The sequence below is a fragment of the Syngnathus typhle genome, linkage group LG1, assembly GCF_033458585.1.
Source record: "Syngnathus typhle isolate RoL2023-S1 ecotype Sweden linkage group LG1, RoL_Styp_1.0, whole genome shotgun sequence".
NCBI classification, from domain to species: domain Eukaryota; kingdom Metazoa; phylum Chordata; class Actinopteri; order Syngnathiformes; family Syngnathidae; genus Syngnathus; species Syngnathus typhle.
The window spans coordinates 25,245,647-25,257,852 of NC_083738.1; the positions used below are offsets into that span (position 1 = coordinate 25,245,647).

Genomic DNA, 12,206 nt, shown 5'->3' on the forward strand with positions numbered 1-12,206 from the left:
AAATTGGGGATTTTGGATTGCCAATTGAACATGGAAAGGACAAATGTTCTGTGGACTCCCAAAGCGCCTCTTAGCTTAGCTTGGCTGTAACATGTCGCAACTCTTCTTGTGTAGGGAGAGCCGGGACTTCCAGGGCTGCCTGGACTGCCAGGGATTAAGGTAAATGTTCTGCTGTTTCCACCCCAAATCTCGTCACACCCTCTCCTGACCCGCTTTCCATCTGCTTCAGCCTGCCACGGCAAAAACTCAAAGCACCCTTGTGTCACAAGCAAAGGTGTTAGCATTGTTAGCATTGTGCTTCTTTGTGGCTCCATCATTTGCAAGCAATCATCCAATTAGCGCCCCCTTGTGTTCAAAGCTTGATTGACTTTCAAGGGTTAATCGGAAGCGGGTTGGTGTTTACCGTGAGAATAGAAATATTTGCTGTGATTTGTTTTGACATGAACGTTGGCATTACGTTCAAATAAAAGATCACAGTGATGTTTCATTAGTCATTTATATTTATTTTAAATTATTTTATTATTTTGGTTATTTGCGCTAAAATGTTTGACTTTTTTTTAATGGCTGTCGGGGACAGATCATTTAGTGTTGCATTGTTTTCTGGGGGAAATATTGCTTTGGTTTCTGCACGATCTGCCCTTAGTGCCGCTTTTGGAGCAGAATAATCACATAAAACAATCTTTCATTGTAATTGGTTGTGGAATTTATTTTTTTATTAACTGTCCATGCCTCAGTGTGTCCTGTGCATGTTTAATCAGACAAAATGGACATTTGATTTTGCACTGGATGCACAAACGGTGACGAGGCCTTTTTTTATGCTTGTTCAAGGTTTTTTTTTTTTGGTTTTACTTAAGAGGCTTGAATGCTTGATGGATCTAACAGCGTTTTGCTAACGTAGCACTCACCTATTTCTGAGCTTGCACGCTTGCCGCGTTCTGCATCGTACGGCGGCCTCCCGAGTGCGTGACGGCGAGCCGGTACAGATGGTTTAGCAATACGCCGCCATTGCGCTACCGTGAAAATCAGATGGAGCGTCGCACCTCATAGCGTCCACTGGCTCCTCGTAAGTCAACAACAAAAATTCCTCCTGACTTGCCAACAGTACCGGACCCATCGATACACTTTGCGTCGGGAACAGACGTTGAATTAGTTAGCGAATGCGCGCATTCTGGGTTTTTTTTTCTGTTTGTCCATGCACGTTGAACTGAAAGCTGGCTCTCACTTTGCATGTTAAATGTATTTTCTTAAATTTAGGGTGAGCCAGGATTCCTCGGTCCTCAGGGAGAGCCAGGCCTCCCAGGCCTTCCAGGTACTAAGGTGAGTGAGCTCCACTTCCTTTTTTTCCTTTTTTTTTTTTTCTTTTGGACATTGCGTGGAATATTACAAAACGGGAACTCGGCTGTATTTTTCTTTCTTTACAAGAAGTGATGGTCTAATTTTCTGTCATGAGCAATCTATTTATTTATTTATTCATTCATTTATTTAGTATATGATCCCACGTTTTAGTATGCATGAAGAACAGTACTATTTATTTCTGCACCTTTGTAGGCCATTTTTGGGGTTATTTTTAACTCCCCATATGTAGATTATTTTAAAACCTGTGTTTGAATGTTGCGGCTTTGATTATCATGATGATCTTGTTTTACTGCTTGCTTGCTATGCTTCCCAAATGTCAGCGGGAAAGAAGCCGATGTGTGCTTCATTTGACATTATCACACTGAGAAGCTCCACACGGGCATGGAGGTGGATCATTAATAATGTTCTTGTCAGAATGCACGTGTTTTGATTGGATGGTGGATTCATCCAAAAACACAAGCAGGGGCACCTTTGATATGATGGTTGACCTTACGTATGCTCACAATGGAAACTTTTTGTGATGATAAAAACTTAGGTTTGATGGTCAGTGGAGGAAAGATGGATCGAAGCGACTCATAGTTGCGCCACAGCTCCCTCTGCTGGTCGTTTTTGCTCACTTCACTAAAACGCACCCAGATCCAAACCTAAATGTCAAATATAAATGTCGACTTGATGTGGAGCAGGTGATGACAAATGACAACTTCCAGGACTGAATACGTTTTGTTTGTGTGTAAAGGGCGAGAGGGGTGAGCACGGACCGCCCGGGAAAGGCGAACGAGGCGATTTGGGACCCGTCGGCCCAAAGGTATGTCATTCCTAATTATTTTTTTAATATCGGTTCTATGGAGGTCCGTACACTCGTCCTCTTTGTGTACAACTTGTTATCTGATCATTTAGTTGTATTAGCAGAGTGCTACCTAAACTATTCAAATCAAAGTTGTGATTTTAATATTCTACCGGGAGATTCGATGGAAATGAGTCGGCTGTTGTTTATGTCTGGCCCAAGGCCCGGCAGGTAGCTTTAATAAACTCCAGTCTAAACTCCGATGACCCGCACATGTGTTTCACATGCTAATAAAAAAAATGTGAAACCTCACCTTAATCGATGACAGACTGCAAATAAACACGCTTGGGTATTTTAGTGAAAGCCCACGGCATGCGTGGCTCCCTCGGGGAGGAGGAATGTGATTCTTTGAAATTGGACCTCCCCCGTTGAGGTTATGTTTTGGCCGACATCCCAGTGGGATGACATGGAAACCTCACCACCGACTTCACTACCTTGTGAATGAGTAAAGGCGGCAGGAGGTTTTGTCATCACAGGTGGCAAAAGTATTCACAATCTGGAAGTATAGAAAAGGGCCCGGAAAAAGCTCAAGTATTCAATTGCAGGATTTGTCATTCATATAATTCAATCTGATTGATTTTATTCTAATTTCAAATACGGTGACCCTCATATTTAACTTTGGAGTATCTTTGACTTTGAGAGTATATGGCTTTAAAAATACGGCTTTAAAATGTATAAAAAGAAAGCCTTTAATTTTGTAAAATTGTGAACCGATTTATTAAAAAAAGACAAATTAGCTCTTGATACATCTTGCTTCATCTTCAGATTAACTGTAATTTTGGGCAGGCACATGACATAATAATTTTCCCGCCAAATTTTTAGCCGAGCACACCAAACAACTTTGCGTCTTTTTTTACGTCACGTCATCATCTGCAGAATTTGAAAAAAAAGAACAAGCCTATTTTGAAAATGTAGAAAATACACAAGTAAAACTAAAAAGTCATCCAAAAAAAATACATACTCAAATCAAGTACTGAAAAATCAGCAACCAAATATTGGTATTTTATTTCTTCCCTGCCACTATTTTGTCATAATTGTCATCTATTTGTCAGGGCGCGCAAGGAGAGGCGGGCACACCTGGTACCAAAGGCTCAAAGGTTCTTCACCCCGCCTCATCAGCACTTCCATTCTCTCTGCTTGCACTAATTCCTAATTCCTCCCTCCCAAACCAGGGCGAAAATGGCGATAAAGGAGACTTTGGGCCCGAGGGGCCAAAGGTGACACTCTTGCCTTCCCGGTGACGTCATCAACTCATCGTCTCATGAATAAAGGTGCCCGATATTTCCACAGGGCCCACCTGGGCAAAAAGGAGACCAGGGCGCCACGGAAATTATCGACTACAACGGGAATATTCAGGAAGCGCTGCAGGTCAGGCAACGGATGACTCTATTATTCTTAGTCGTGGATTGAAAATATATTTCTGAGGGTGCATCTGTGCAATGGAGACAATATGCTGACACGGAGGTTTGTTTCCTCTGCAATGTTATTTTTCTCCTCTTCTCGTTGCGCTCCTTTGGTGTGCTGCAGAAGATTACCACTCTTACAGTGACGGTAATTATTCGGTTTGCCATCATCAGCGCTTTTATTTTTTTTAGTTTTTATTAATCGCATGAGCACAATGCTAGCTTTGGTTTGCAAAACATTTTTTTTTATATGGGTACCAAACTCTGAATGAAATATAAAACGATGATATCTTCCGTCACTAACAAGCTATTTATTTATGTGAAGCAGCTAAGAAAAAAAATACTTAGCACTCCAAGTACCACCATACTGACGAATATCAAAATACAGTAGCATAGTCGGGTCTTTGTGTTCATATTTTTTACTATTCAATCATTAATTCAATACAGTACTTATTTGTAGGATTCCTCAGCATTGGCATGCTCTCATCAAAATTGTCGACATTTATGTTCTATATAGCAGTACCTTGACTTACAAATTGAATTCATTACATGACCCCGCTCATAATTCAAACTCAATCCGATTCATTTTTGAGAATTAAAAAACTCACTCCAGGAGAAAAAAAATTGAGAGGAAGCTAATGTAATGGGGTACTGTTTTGAAGTACAAGCATGGACACAGAACAAATAAAATTTCTAAGTCAAGGCAGCACTGCATTAATAGAATTGATGTGTTCTGGCTAACACGCTTTAATCGTCCTTGGCATGTGTTGCTCTTCTTCCAAGTCATCACATGACCTAACATAACACAATTGTGTCATTCTAAACGTGGCAACTTTGCTTGTGTGCAGGGCCCGCCGGGTCCTCCCGGGCCCGTAGGACCCCACGGTATGAAGGTAAATGTTGGCCCTTTTCCAATGACTGTTGAAAAAGGCGATAAAATGTGACGGTCCCGTCGTGTTTGTGTTCCGGCAGGGCGACCGCGGCATGCCTGGCCTCCCGGGACTTGACGGAGAACGTGTAAGGTCACTTTGTCGACGTAAAGTAGTGGGTGGGTTTTATCATCGGGGCTCATTATTTGGCAGGGCTACAAGGGTTCCAAGGGAGATATGGGAATGCCCGGAGCATCGGGGGATAAAGGAGCAACCGGTTTACCCGGCTTACCAGTAAGAAGGTGCAAGAATTCCCATAGTGACCTTAGAGACGCGTCAATTGATGGCGCGTGTTTCTTTGTGCAGGGTGTCAACGGGGTGAAAGGGGACAAAGGAGATTCGGGTCTGCCGGGTCCCCAAGGTTCCTCGGTGAGTCTCATGATGCGACCCGACGGATGGGAATGTTCAAAACCTCATTCATTTGTTTCTTTAGATTATTGGCCCTCCAGGGGCATCGGGACCTCACGGGCCTCCGGGACCCATGGTAAGTTTAAGTTTGTAAACAACTGTACTTACACACTGGAGCCAGTAGATGGCAGCTCTGCAGCACTGCGTGTTCTCTGAAACAGTTCTTCCGTTCTTTTGTCTTTCAGGGACCCCATGGTTTCTCCGGACCAAAGGTAACTCATTAAGACTTCGCCTTTTTGTGCACTTGATTTTGAGTTGTTGTGTGTTTGTCGCAGGGTGAACCCGGTTTGCACGGTACAAAGGGGTCACGTGGAGAACCAGGCCACAAGGGGGACAGAGGACCTTTAGGGCTCCCTGTAAGTGGAACGAATCCACATTTCGTCTCCCACTGCTACCGTATTTGTGTGTTTGCATTTTATTGACAATGTGCGTGTGTGTGTATGTGCTCTCATTCATTTGCCTGATTAATTTGCCAAATCCCAGTAACCCATTGTATAATTTGCAACGGAACTTGGTAACAGATTGTGCAGGAATAACAAAGTTCATCTGGTACTAATCCCGCCTTGTCCATGTCCATGTCACTCATACGTCCTCGGTAACCACGCAGGGAGCCTCCGGCTTGGACGGCAAGCCCGGGATTAGGGTGAGTGACCGAGAGGCTTCGACCATCCCAAACGCTCGTTGTCCTGTCTCTGCCTCTTGATCGGACTCCTGACCCACTTTTATCACTTCCTGTGTCGTGCTCAAACACGTTAGCTAGTTTAGTGGTTCCTTGGCGCGCAAGCGCTCTGATTACTAGCTGTCGATTGATATTTTTATTTAGAATTTCGAAGTGATGTACTAAAGTAATGATTCGGTCTTAGCGCAAGGTACCACTGGCTCAAATCTTAGTCCAGCATGAACACACTCATTCATTAACTGCAAACGTGCATGTGTGCGCTGCACTGTTGTCCAAATGTGAGTTCCCGTTTTGGGAGGAGCGCTTCTTACTTGGAGTCACCACGGCAACACTTTTCATTGCAGGGTACCGACGGGCCTTTGGGTCCAGCTGGTCCGGCCGGCCCGAAGGGGGACAGGGTAAAAAGCGCTCGACCGTACTTGTCTCTGTTTTGAAGCCTCGGCTGATTTTGTTGTTGTTGCCGGATCAGGGCGAGCGAGGGGCGACGGGGGACCCGGGACCGAGGGGGCCCTACGGATTACCAGTGAGTTTGGGATGCATCTTTTTTTGCCGGCGAGGACCTCGCATGGTACTGATCCGTGTCGTTCTTCTTGTTTGCAGGGAGCAGCAGGAACACCAGGCTTGGATGTAAGTCTCGGGGAACTTGGAAAACACGGGAAGGTTGTCAAGTAGAATTTTTAAAGCTCGCATTTCAAAGCCGCATTCTCATTCCAAACGTCCCATCGGCTACCATTGCTAAATATTTTTAATTGATTTTCATGTTTACATTCCATCGGAATTAGCAAGCGTGATTTAAAAAGAAACTTTCTGGAAATTTGAAGATTTCTAGGACCTGCGATCCCGTCCTTCGAAGTGGGACGCAACGTTCCAGTCCGTGTTTGCTGTATGTGTTTGTTTTGTTGTGATGAATAACGCTGCCCTCTTCCAGGGGTTGCCCGGGTTGAGAGGCGAGAAAGGCGACCTTGGGGAAAGAGGAGAGAAGGTAGATGTGGATGGTAGAAGTAGATGTGCTGCACCGATTTCTCACACGAGGCAACTGGTGTCAATGGACAGAACGAGTGTCTTTGATTTGTTAGCATAACGGCTAGCTCCTCGCAACGTCATCGTCAATCCATCCAAAGCAATCACCCGATCACAAATCACCTCTCATCGTCATTCCAACCAAAGTCCATTGACAGCAGATTCTCTGCTTCCATCTTTGTCACCAATGCATCTCACCACTTCCAGTCCTGAAAAAAAAAAAAGACTAATTCCTTATTTGCTTGTGCTAACATTAGCTAGATATGCTAACGGTGGATTGAATTCAATTACTAACCTGGAAAGTCAAGATGATTTTGTGTACGCATTATTTTCCTATTTAGACTGCACCAGATAACCCAACTTGAGGTGTAATGCATGACTCAAATGTTTGTCAAGATTGATAACCTTTTTTAGCTGTATTCTCCCTGCTACTCTTTCTCAACCTTTGTGCCCTTGACAGCCTTAAAAGTTGGCCCGCTTCTCCCTCCGACTGTAATATTTCCTCCCCCCCCCCGCCCGAGAGATCAATCTAACCTCCCTCTGTGGTGGGCTCCCCTTCTTTAATCGCTCCCCTTTTCCTAATCTCACTGCTGTTCCACAAAAGTTTTTTAATGTGACCAAATGGTTGTATTCGCAGGGAGAGAAGGGAAAGAAGGGCAAAAAAGGGCCTAAGGGCGAGAAAGGAGAACAGGGTGCCCCTGGATTAGATGCACCCTGCCCATTGGTATGTCACAACTGTGAGCTGGAAGTTGCCTCCCAGACGTGAAGGGTGGTCGCCCCGAACAAGGGGGTCCGGGGGGTGCGGTATGGGGGGGGGGGGTCTCGTGGCCACCCTGACGCCCAACTCAGAAAAATCTCCCCAAACTCAATTCAAGGCTAAATTGTGGCGTCGGAAAGGTCACGAGGCGACCCCGCCACGTATGAGGTCACTCGGTCCACCTCTGTCCCAGTAACACTCCGAGGTCATCTTTGCAAACAGGGTTTCCGGGGATTTAAGGGTGAAAAGGGGGAACCAGGGCAGCCGGGTCTGGACGGGCTGGATGCCCCGTGCCAATTGGTACAGTATTCCTCTCCTTCCTCTAGCACTCACCACCTCTGCATGCCGCTCACCTTCAGGCATCAAGAAACGCAACACACGCATGTGCAGCCATCTTATTATTTGCTACACGAGCACAACAGCCACTGCACGCGACTAACTTGTTGACTGCACGCAGCCTTTTACAAACACATGTCCACACACAAAAAAAAGAAGCTGGCATCAAGTCCCTTTAACGCACCCTTTTCACGCCCGATTAAAACTTCCCCGTCCTATTTTCTTCTATCTGATCCCTCTAAGTTAACACGAGGCTAACGGACTTCTCTACTGATGAGTGACCCGGTGCTCCGCCCCTATCATTAACTCGTTCCTTCCTGTTCTTGTACCAATTGGGCCAGACCATCACGAGAGGGGGACAATTCAATGTTACGAGCTCTTATGTTTTACGTAATTTAGCGCAAACCAAATCTGCAACATGACACGCTAGTATATTCACGCGCAAAAAAAGAGACTTGAATCGGTGTATCAGCTTGATTGCCATTGGTATCATTTTGAGTTGTATTTGCATGATTGACAAAATACTGTTTGTAAAAAAAAAAAAAAAAGAAACCACAGCTTAAGTTACTATAATTAAGTATAATTACTGGGGATGGTATGTACTCAACTCTTTAGTGGTCATGATACTGATAAGTACTGATACTACTCTTATTTTTAATAAATAAAGAATTGCCAGATATTATTGCCAATTTAAAAAAGAATTCTATTCCTATAGATACATTTACAGAAATTGGATCTGAATGAGAATTTGTCCAAATCTGTATGCCTTTAGGTCCCTGTTGTAAACGTCCCTGTTGTAACGGCCACAAGAGGGCGGTATTTACTGGTATCGGCCGATGTCGCAAGTACCGATACCTTGAAATAAGGCCGGGTATCGATACTTGCCCATCCCTAATAATTACACTAAAACTAATAGAAAATGAGGCAATTTGAAAAAAAAAAAAACTAAGCCTGCTCTGAAAACTAATTAAAACAAAAGTCACATTGAAAATAAATAAACACAATAAAAACCCATAACCGTGCATATGAGAAAATTTAAAATACATTTGAAAGATAACTGACATGCATGTGCAATTATAGAGACTCAGCTTTTCTTTTTTAGTAATTATCAAATTTTCACACCAGTGTTTGAATGTCAGGATGTTTGAAAATAAAAATGTAACAGAGATTAAAAAAAATGTTTTTTAGAAAAACGCAATTCATTTAGAGGGAGTCAAAATAAAATTCCGGACTGACCACCGTGCTACCTGGCATTTGAACAGGGGTGTGCAGACTATTAATGCATCATTGTGCATATAGTAATATCACTCCATCTGTGTCCACATTTAATGAGTGCGTGTGTCGCGCAAACTTCCAATGCCGGTTCAGTCTAATTGTGTGTTTGTGCTGGCGGCAGGGTCCGGACGGCTTACCGATGCCCGGCTGCTGGCAGAAGGTAAGATAGCAACCATCGACGAGCGCAAAAACATTTTCTTGTTTCGTGCCTTCCCTGAGTTTGTTCATGTCGTCCACACAAGTCTGAATGCGAGCACACTTCATGTGGTTTTCTCTCCTTTTTTTTTTCTTGCAGTGATCACTCTAACCTGAACCGCATGGAGTTTGTAAATAATCTTTTCTTTTTTTTGTTGGTATTTATATTTTTTTTAATGGGATTTAAAAAAAAAAAAAAGAAGTCTACGTTTATGAGGATGCAAAACCAACAACAAAAGAAACCCTGGGATGTGTCACGCCCCCAAAACCTGCTTCTACTCACATCACATCAGCGTGTGGGGGAAACAAAATGTCCGCTTTCTCACATTCACCTTGTTCGTGTTTGTGTATGTTGGGTGGTTTGTTCGGAGCTTGTGGCGGAACTTTACAACCTCCCACACTGGAGTGCCACAGGGATCTGGCTTGGGCGCTGGGACTCACAGACAGGAAGACGTTTTTTGTGTTGTCACCACCCACCAACGCACGCAGCATTAAAAAAAAAAAAAAAAAAGAAAAAGACAAAACCTCGCAAAAGCATGCTATGTCTTGTGCGCACACTGTTTTGGCTTCTGCAGAGGAAAAACTAACCACAACAAAAAAAGAGATTCCATTTTTTTTTTTTTTTTTTTTAATTTCCGTTTTTTGCTGAATCTTCCCAAGGGAGTCACGCCGTGGCTGGTCGCCTGAAAAGTCCCCAAAGCGAAAGGTGTTTGTTGCTTTAATGCGTGCGTCCGCCGTGCCTGCAAGAGGCGTCGATGGGCGCCGCACCTCCCCTCCCCGCCCTGCCGGGTCTGGGGAGCCCGCACCTCTTTCGGCTGCACTGATAACAATCCACAAAGGGTTTTAGTTGAGACGGGTCCCCCACTTTTAAGCCGGGGACGGTCTCGGCGGAGACGGTTGAGGATCTACTGAGAGTTGATGGAATGCAGTCATGGTTTTTGGTTTTATTTTATTGAAATTCAGTTTTTGGTTGGTCTTGCCAAAGCTCCAAGCAACCTGACATGTTGCGTCGTCAGTTTGGTTGCCTGTTGGAAAAAAAACAAAAAACAGACATGAGTATTCCCGATCTCAATTTGTGTGTTTGACTGTTTGTCCCGCGGCTCTCCTTACCCACGTGACTTTCTTGGTGTACATTACAGATAAAATTTTTGGCGAAAAGGCCAAAAAAAAAAAAAAACGCTGTCAACAAAGATAACAGGATGAGGGCGCTTTGGCAACGTGACGCTCCGATGACGTTTTGTTTTTTCTTGTTTTCTATTTGGTGTATGATAGCCTTTGGTGCCTGGAGCTGTTATTCATTCCTTTATCACAAACCTGATAAGCATCTTTTCATTTATTGTTGATTGGAGAGGATTTAATGTAGTGAAATGTGTCGGGGTTTTTTTTTCTTCACAATTGTTCAGCTTTAAGTAGGTGCAAACAACAAACACACAGATGGCGTCAGTTCGCTGCATGAACACTCGCGTTATATCGCGAGAAGTCCTAAACGGAACACCCACGAGACCATTTTAGTGCATTTTGTTTCTTGAGTCGCTGCTATGCCAGCTTTTTTTTTCTTTTTTTTTCTTCCCAAATATTCACCAATTTCTTTGTTGTCGGGTCGTTTATGTATGACGCGATTTCTTTGCATATATGATGTATTTGTATTTGATGACATAATTTATTTTTCTATGATTTCTTGGATTGCTTGGGTTTTCCAAGCAACATTCCCGTACGTGTCTCACTCGGGCGTCGCCATGACGACACATCTGCTTTTGTATCGGTGACCTGAATGTTGTTGGGCCCAGCTATTGCGATACGTTTTGCTTTTCTTCCCTCACTTGTTTGCATTGAATGTAGTTTGGTCTCTAAATCTCTCTATATCTATATATATATATGTGTGTGTGTGTACTTGTATTCTGTATAGCTGATGAGTTCATGTACTGTTGAGATGTGCTCATTTGACAAAAAGTGCAATTTTATGATCACCTCGTGTGTGTGCGTGCGTGTGTGTATGTGTGTCATGCAACATGAGTGATTTCTGCGGCCCCCGTTTCAAATATACCACTTGGAGAGGATAACAAATAATAATAATAACCAGACTTCAGATTTTAAATTCAAACATTGACCCTTCCTCTAGTTTTTTTTTCTGCAGATGATTTGGTGTTTGTCCTCACATGGTGCTGTGTTTTTAGCGTGTGCAGCTATTTTTTTTTAAACGAGTTTTAGGTTTTGATTGTGTTTTTTTAATGTGCACAAGTGCCAAAGTAATCCAATCCAATATTTTGCCATTCAAAAATCTACAAAAGACTCTGAAATGCTACATGTGGTTTTGGAACAAAGCGCAAACAGTTGTGTGAGTTGAAATATAGCTATTTGTATTATTTGGGATTGTGTTCTGTGTTTCTGTTCTGAATTTGTACTATTTTTATTTTGTTTTTTTTTTACCCATTTAATTGACATTTCTTTGAAGAAAAATCATGCTCATGTGACTGTACTGTTGGAGCCAAATAAATGCAGTCTTTCAATTGCATCACTGGTAATAACCTCTCACACACACACATGTTTGCAATAGTAGTTGTAATTTAGTGTATTCCTAAAGTGCTTGCAAGTGAACTTTAATTGACCAACCAGTCTCACTCACTTTGAAATCAGCGTTCACAAAATAAAATATAACATATGTAAAATAGCTGAAGGGAACATATTTTTTTTGTTCACGTAATCTTCTGGAAATTAATTTTATTTAAATTAAGCTGTCATTTTATTAAAATTTACTGGCCAGTTTTGAGACCGTAGAATTAATTCTGGGCAGTGGGACCGATTCAAATCCTGAACTAAAAGACTGTAGGGCAGATATGCGACACACAAGTGCCACCACCATGCTGATGTATTTTGATGCCACGTTTTTTTTTTTCTTTTGTTTAAAATCATTTGTTTACCCGAATAGAATACAACGTGTTCAAATACCTTGTCCTTTAATTGCTTTGAAAATGAAAAATATCTGCGAGTACTTGTATTTTTGTTT

The 12,206-nt window shown here is 42.8% G+C and overlaps 1 protein-coding gene and 1 long non-coding RNA gene across 2 annotated transcripts in view; one reads left to right on the forward strand and one right to left on the reverse strand.

The window, feature by feature from the left end:
* LOC133169727 (collagen alpha-1(XXV) chain) overlaps positions 1-11,717 on the forward strand; it is a 63,736-nt gene extending 52,019 nt beyond the window's left edge. Inside the window, exons 18-39 of the mRNA XM_061302184.1 lie at positions 115-159; positions 1,255-1,317; positions 2,093-2,161; positions 3,253-3,297; positions 3,373-3,417; positions 3,491-3,568; positions 3,728-3,751; positions 4,452-4,496; positions 4,576-4,620; positions 4,686-4,766; positions 4,839-4,901; positions 4,966-5,016; positions 5,126-5,152; positions 5,216-5,296; positions 5,548-5,583; positions 5,964-6,017; positions 6,089-6,142; positions 6,220-6,246; positions 6,548-6,601; positions 7,277-7,363; positions 9,129-9,167; positions 9,863-11,717. Of these exons, the coding sequence (XP_061158168.1) occupies positions 115-159; positions 1,255-1,317; positions 2,093-2,161; positions 3,253-3,297; positions 3,373-3,417; positions 3,491-3,568; positions 3,728-3,751; positions 4,452-4,496; positions 4,576-4,620; positions 4,686-4,766; positions 4,839-4,901; positions 4,966-5,016; positions 5,126-5,152; positions 5,216-5,296; positions 5,548-5,583; positions 5,964-6,017; positions 6,089-6,142; positions 6,220-6,246; positions 6,548-6,601; positions 7,277-7,363; positions 9,129-9,167; positions 9,863-9,889 (1,140 nt within the window). The 3' untranslated portion in view covers positions 9,890-11,717. The remainder of the gene's footprint in view (positions 1-114; positions 160-1,254; positions 1,318-2,092; positions 2,162-3,252; positions 3,298-3,372; positions 3,418-3,490; positions 3,569-3,727; positions 3,752-4,451; positions 4,497-4,575; positions 4,621-4,685; positions 4,767-4,838; positions 4,902-4,965; positions 5,017-5,125; positions 5,153-5,215; positions 5,297-5,547; positions 5,584-5,963; positions 6,018-6,088; positions 6,143-6,219; positions 6,247-6,547; positions 6,602-7,276; positions 7,364-9,128; positions 9,168-9,862) is intronic.
* On the reverse strand, positions 6,357-7,646 carry LOC133145139 (uncharacterized). Its single transcript, XR_009710840.1, has 3 exons — positions 6,935-7,646; positions 6,763-6,848; positions 6,357-6,580 (listed from the first exon to the last, which is right to left on the reverse strand). It is a non-coding gene; the product is annotated as an uncharacterized LOC133145139 (long non-coding RNA).
* Positions 11,718-12,206: the final 489 nt, after the last annotated feature.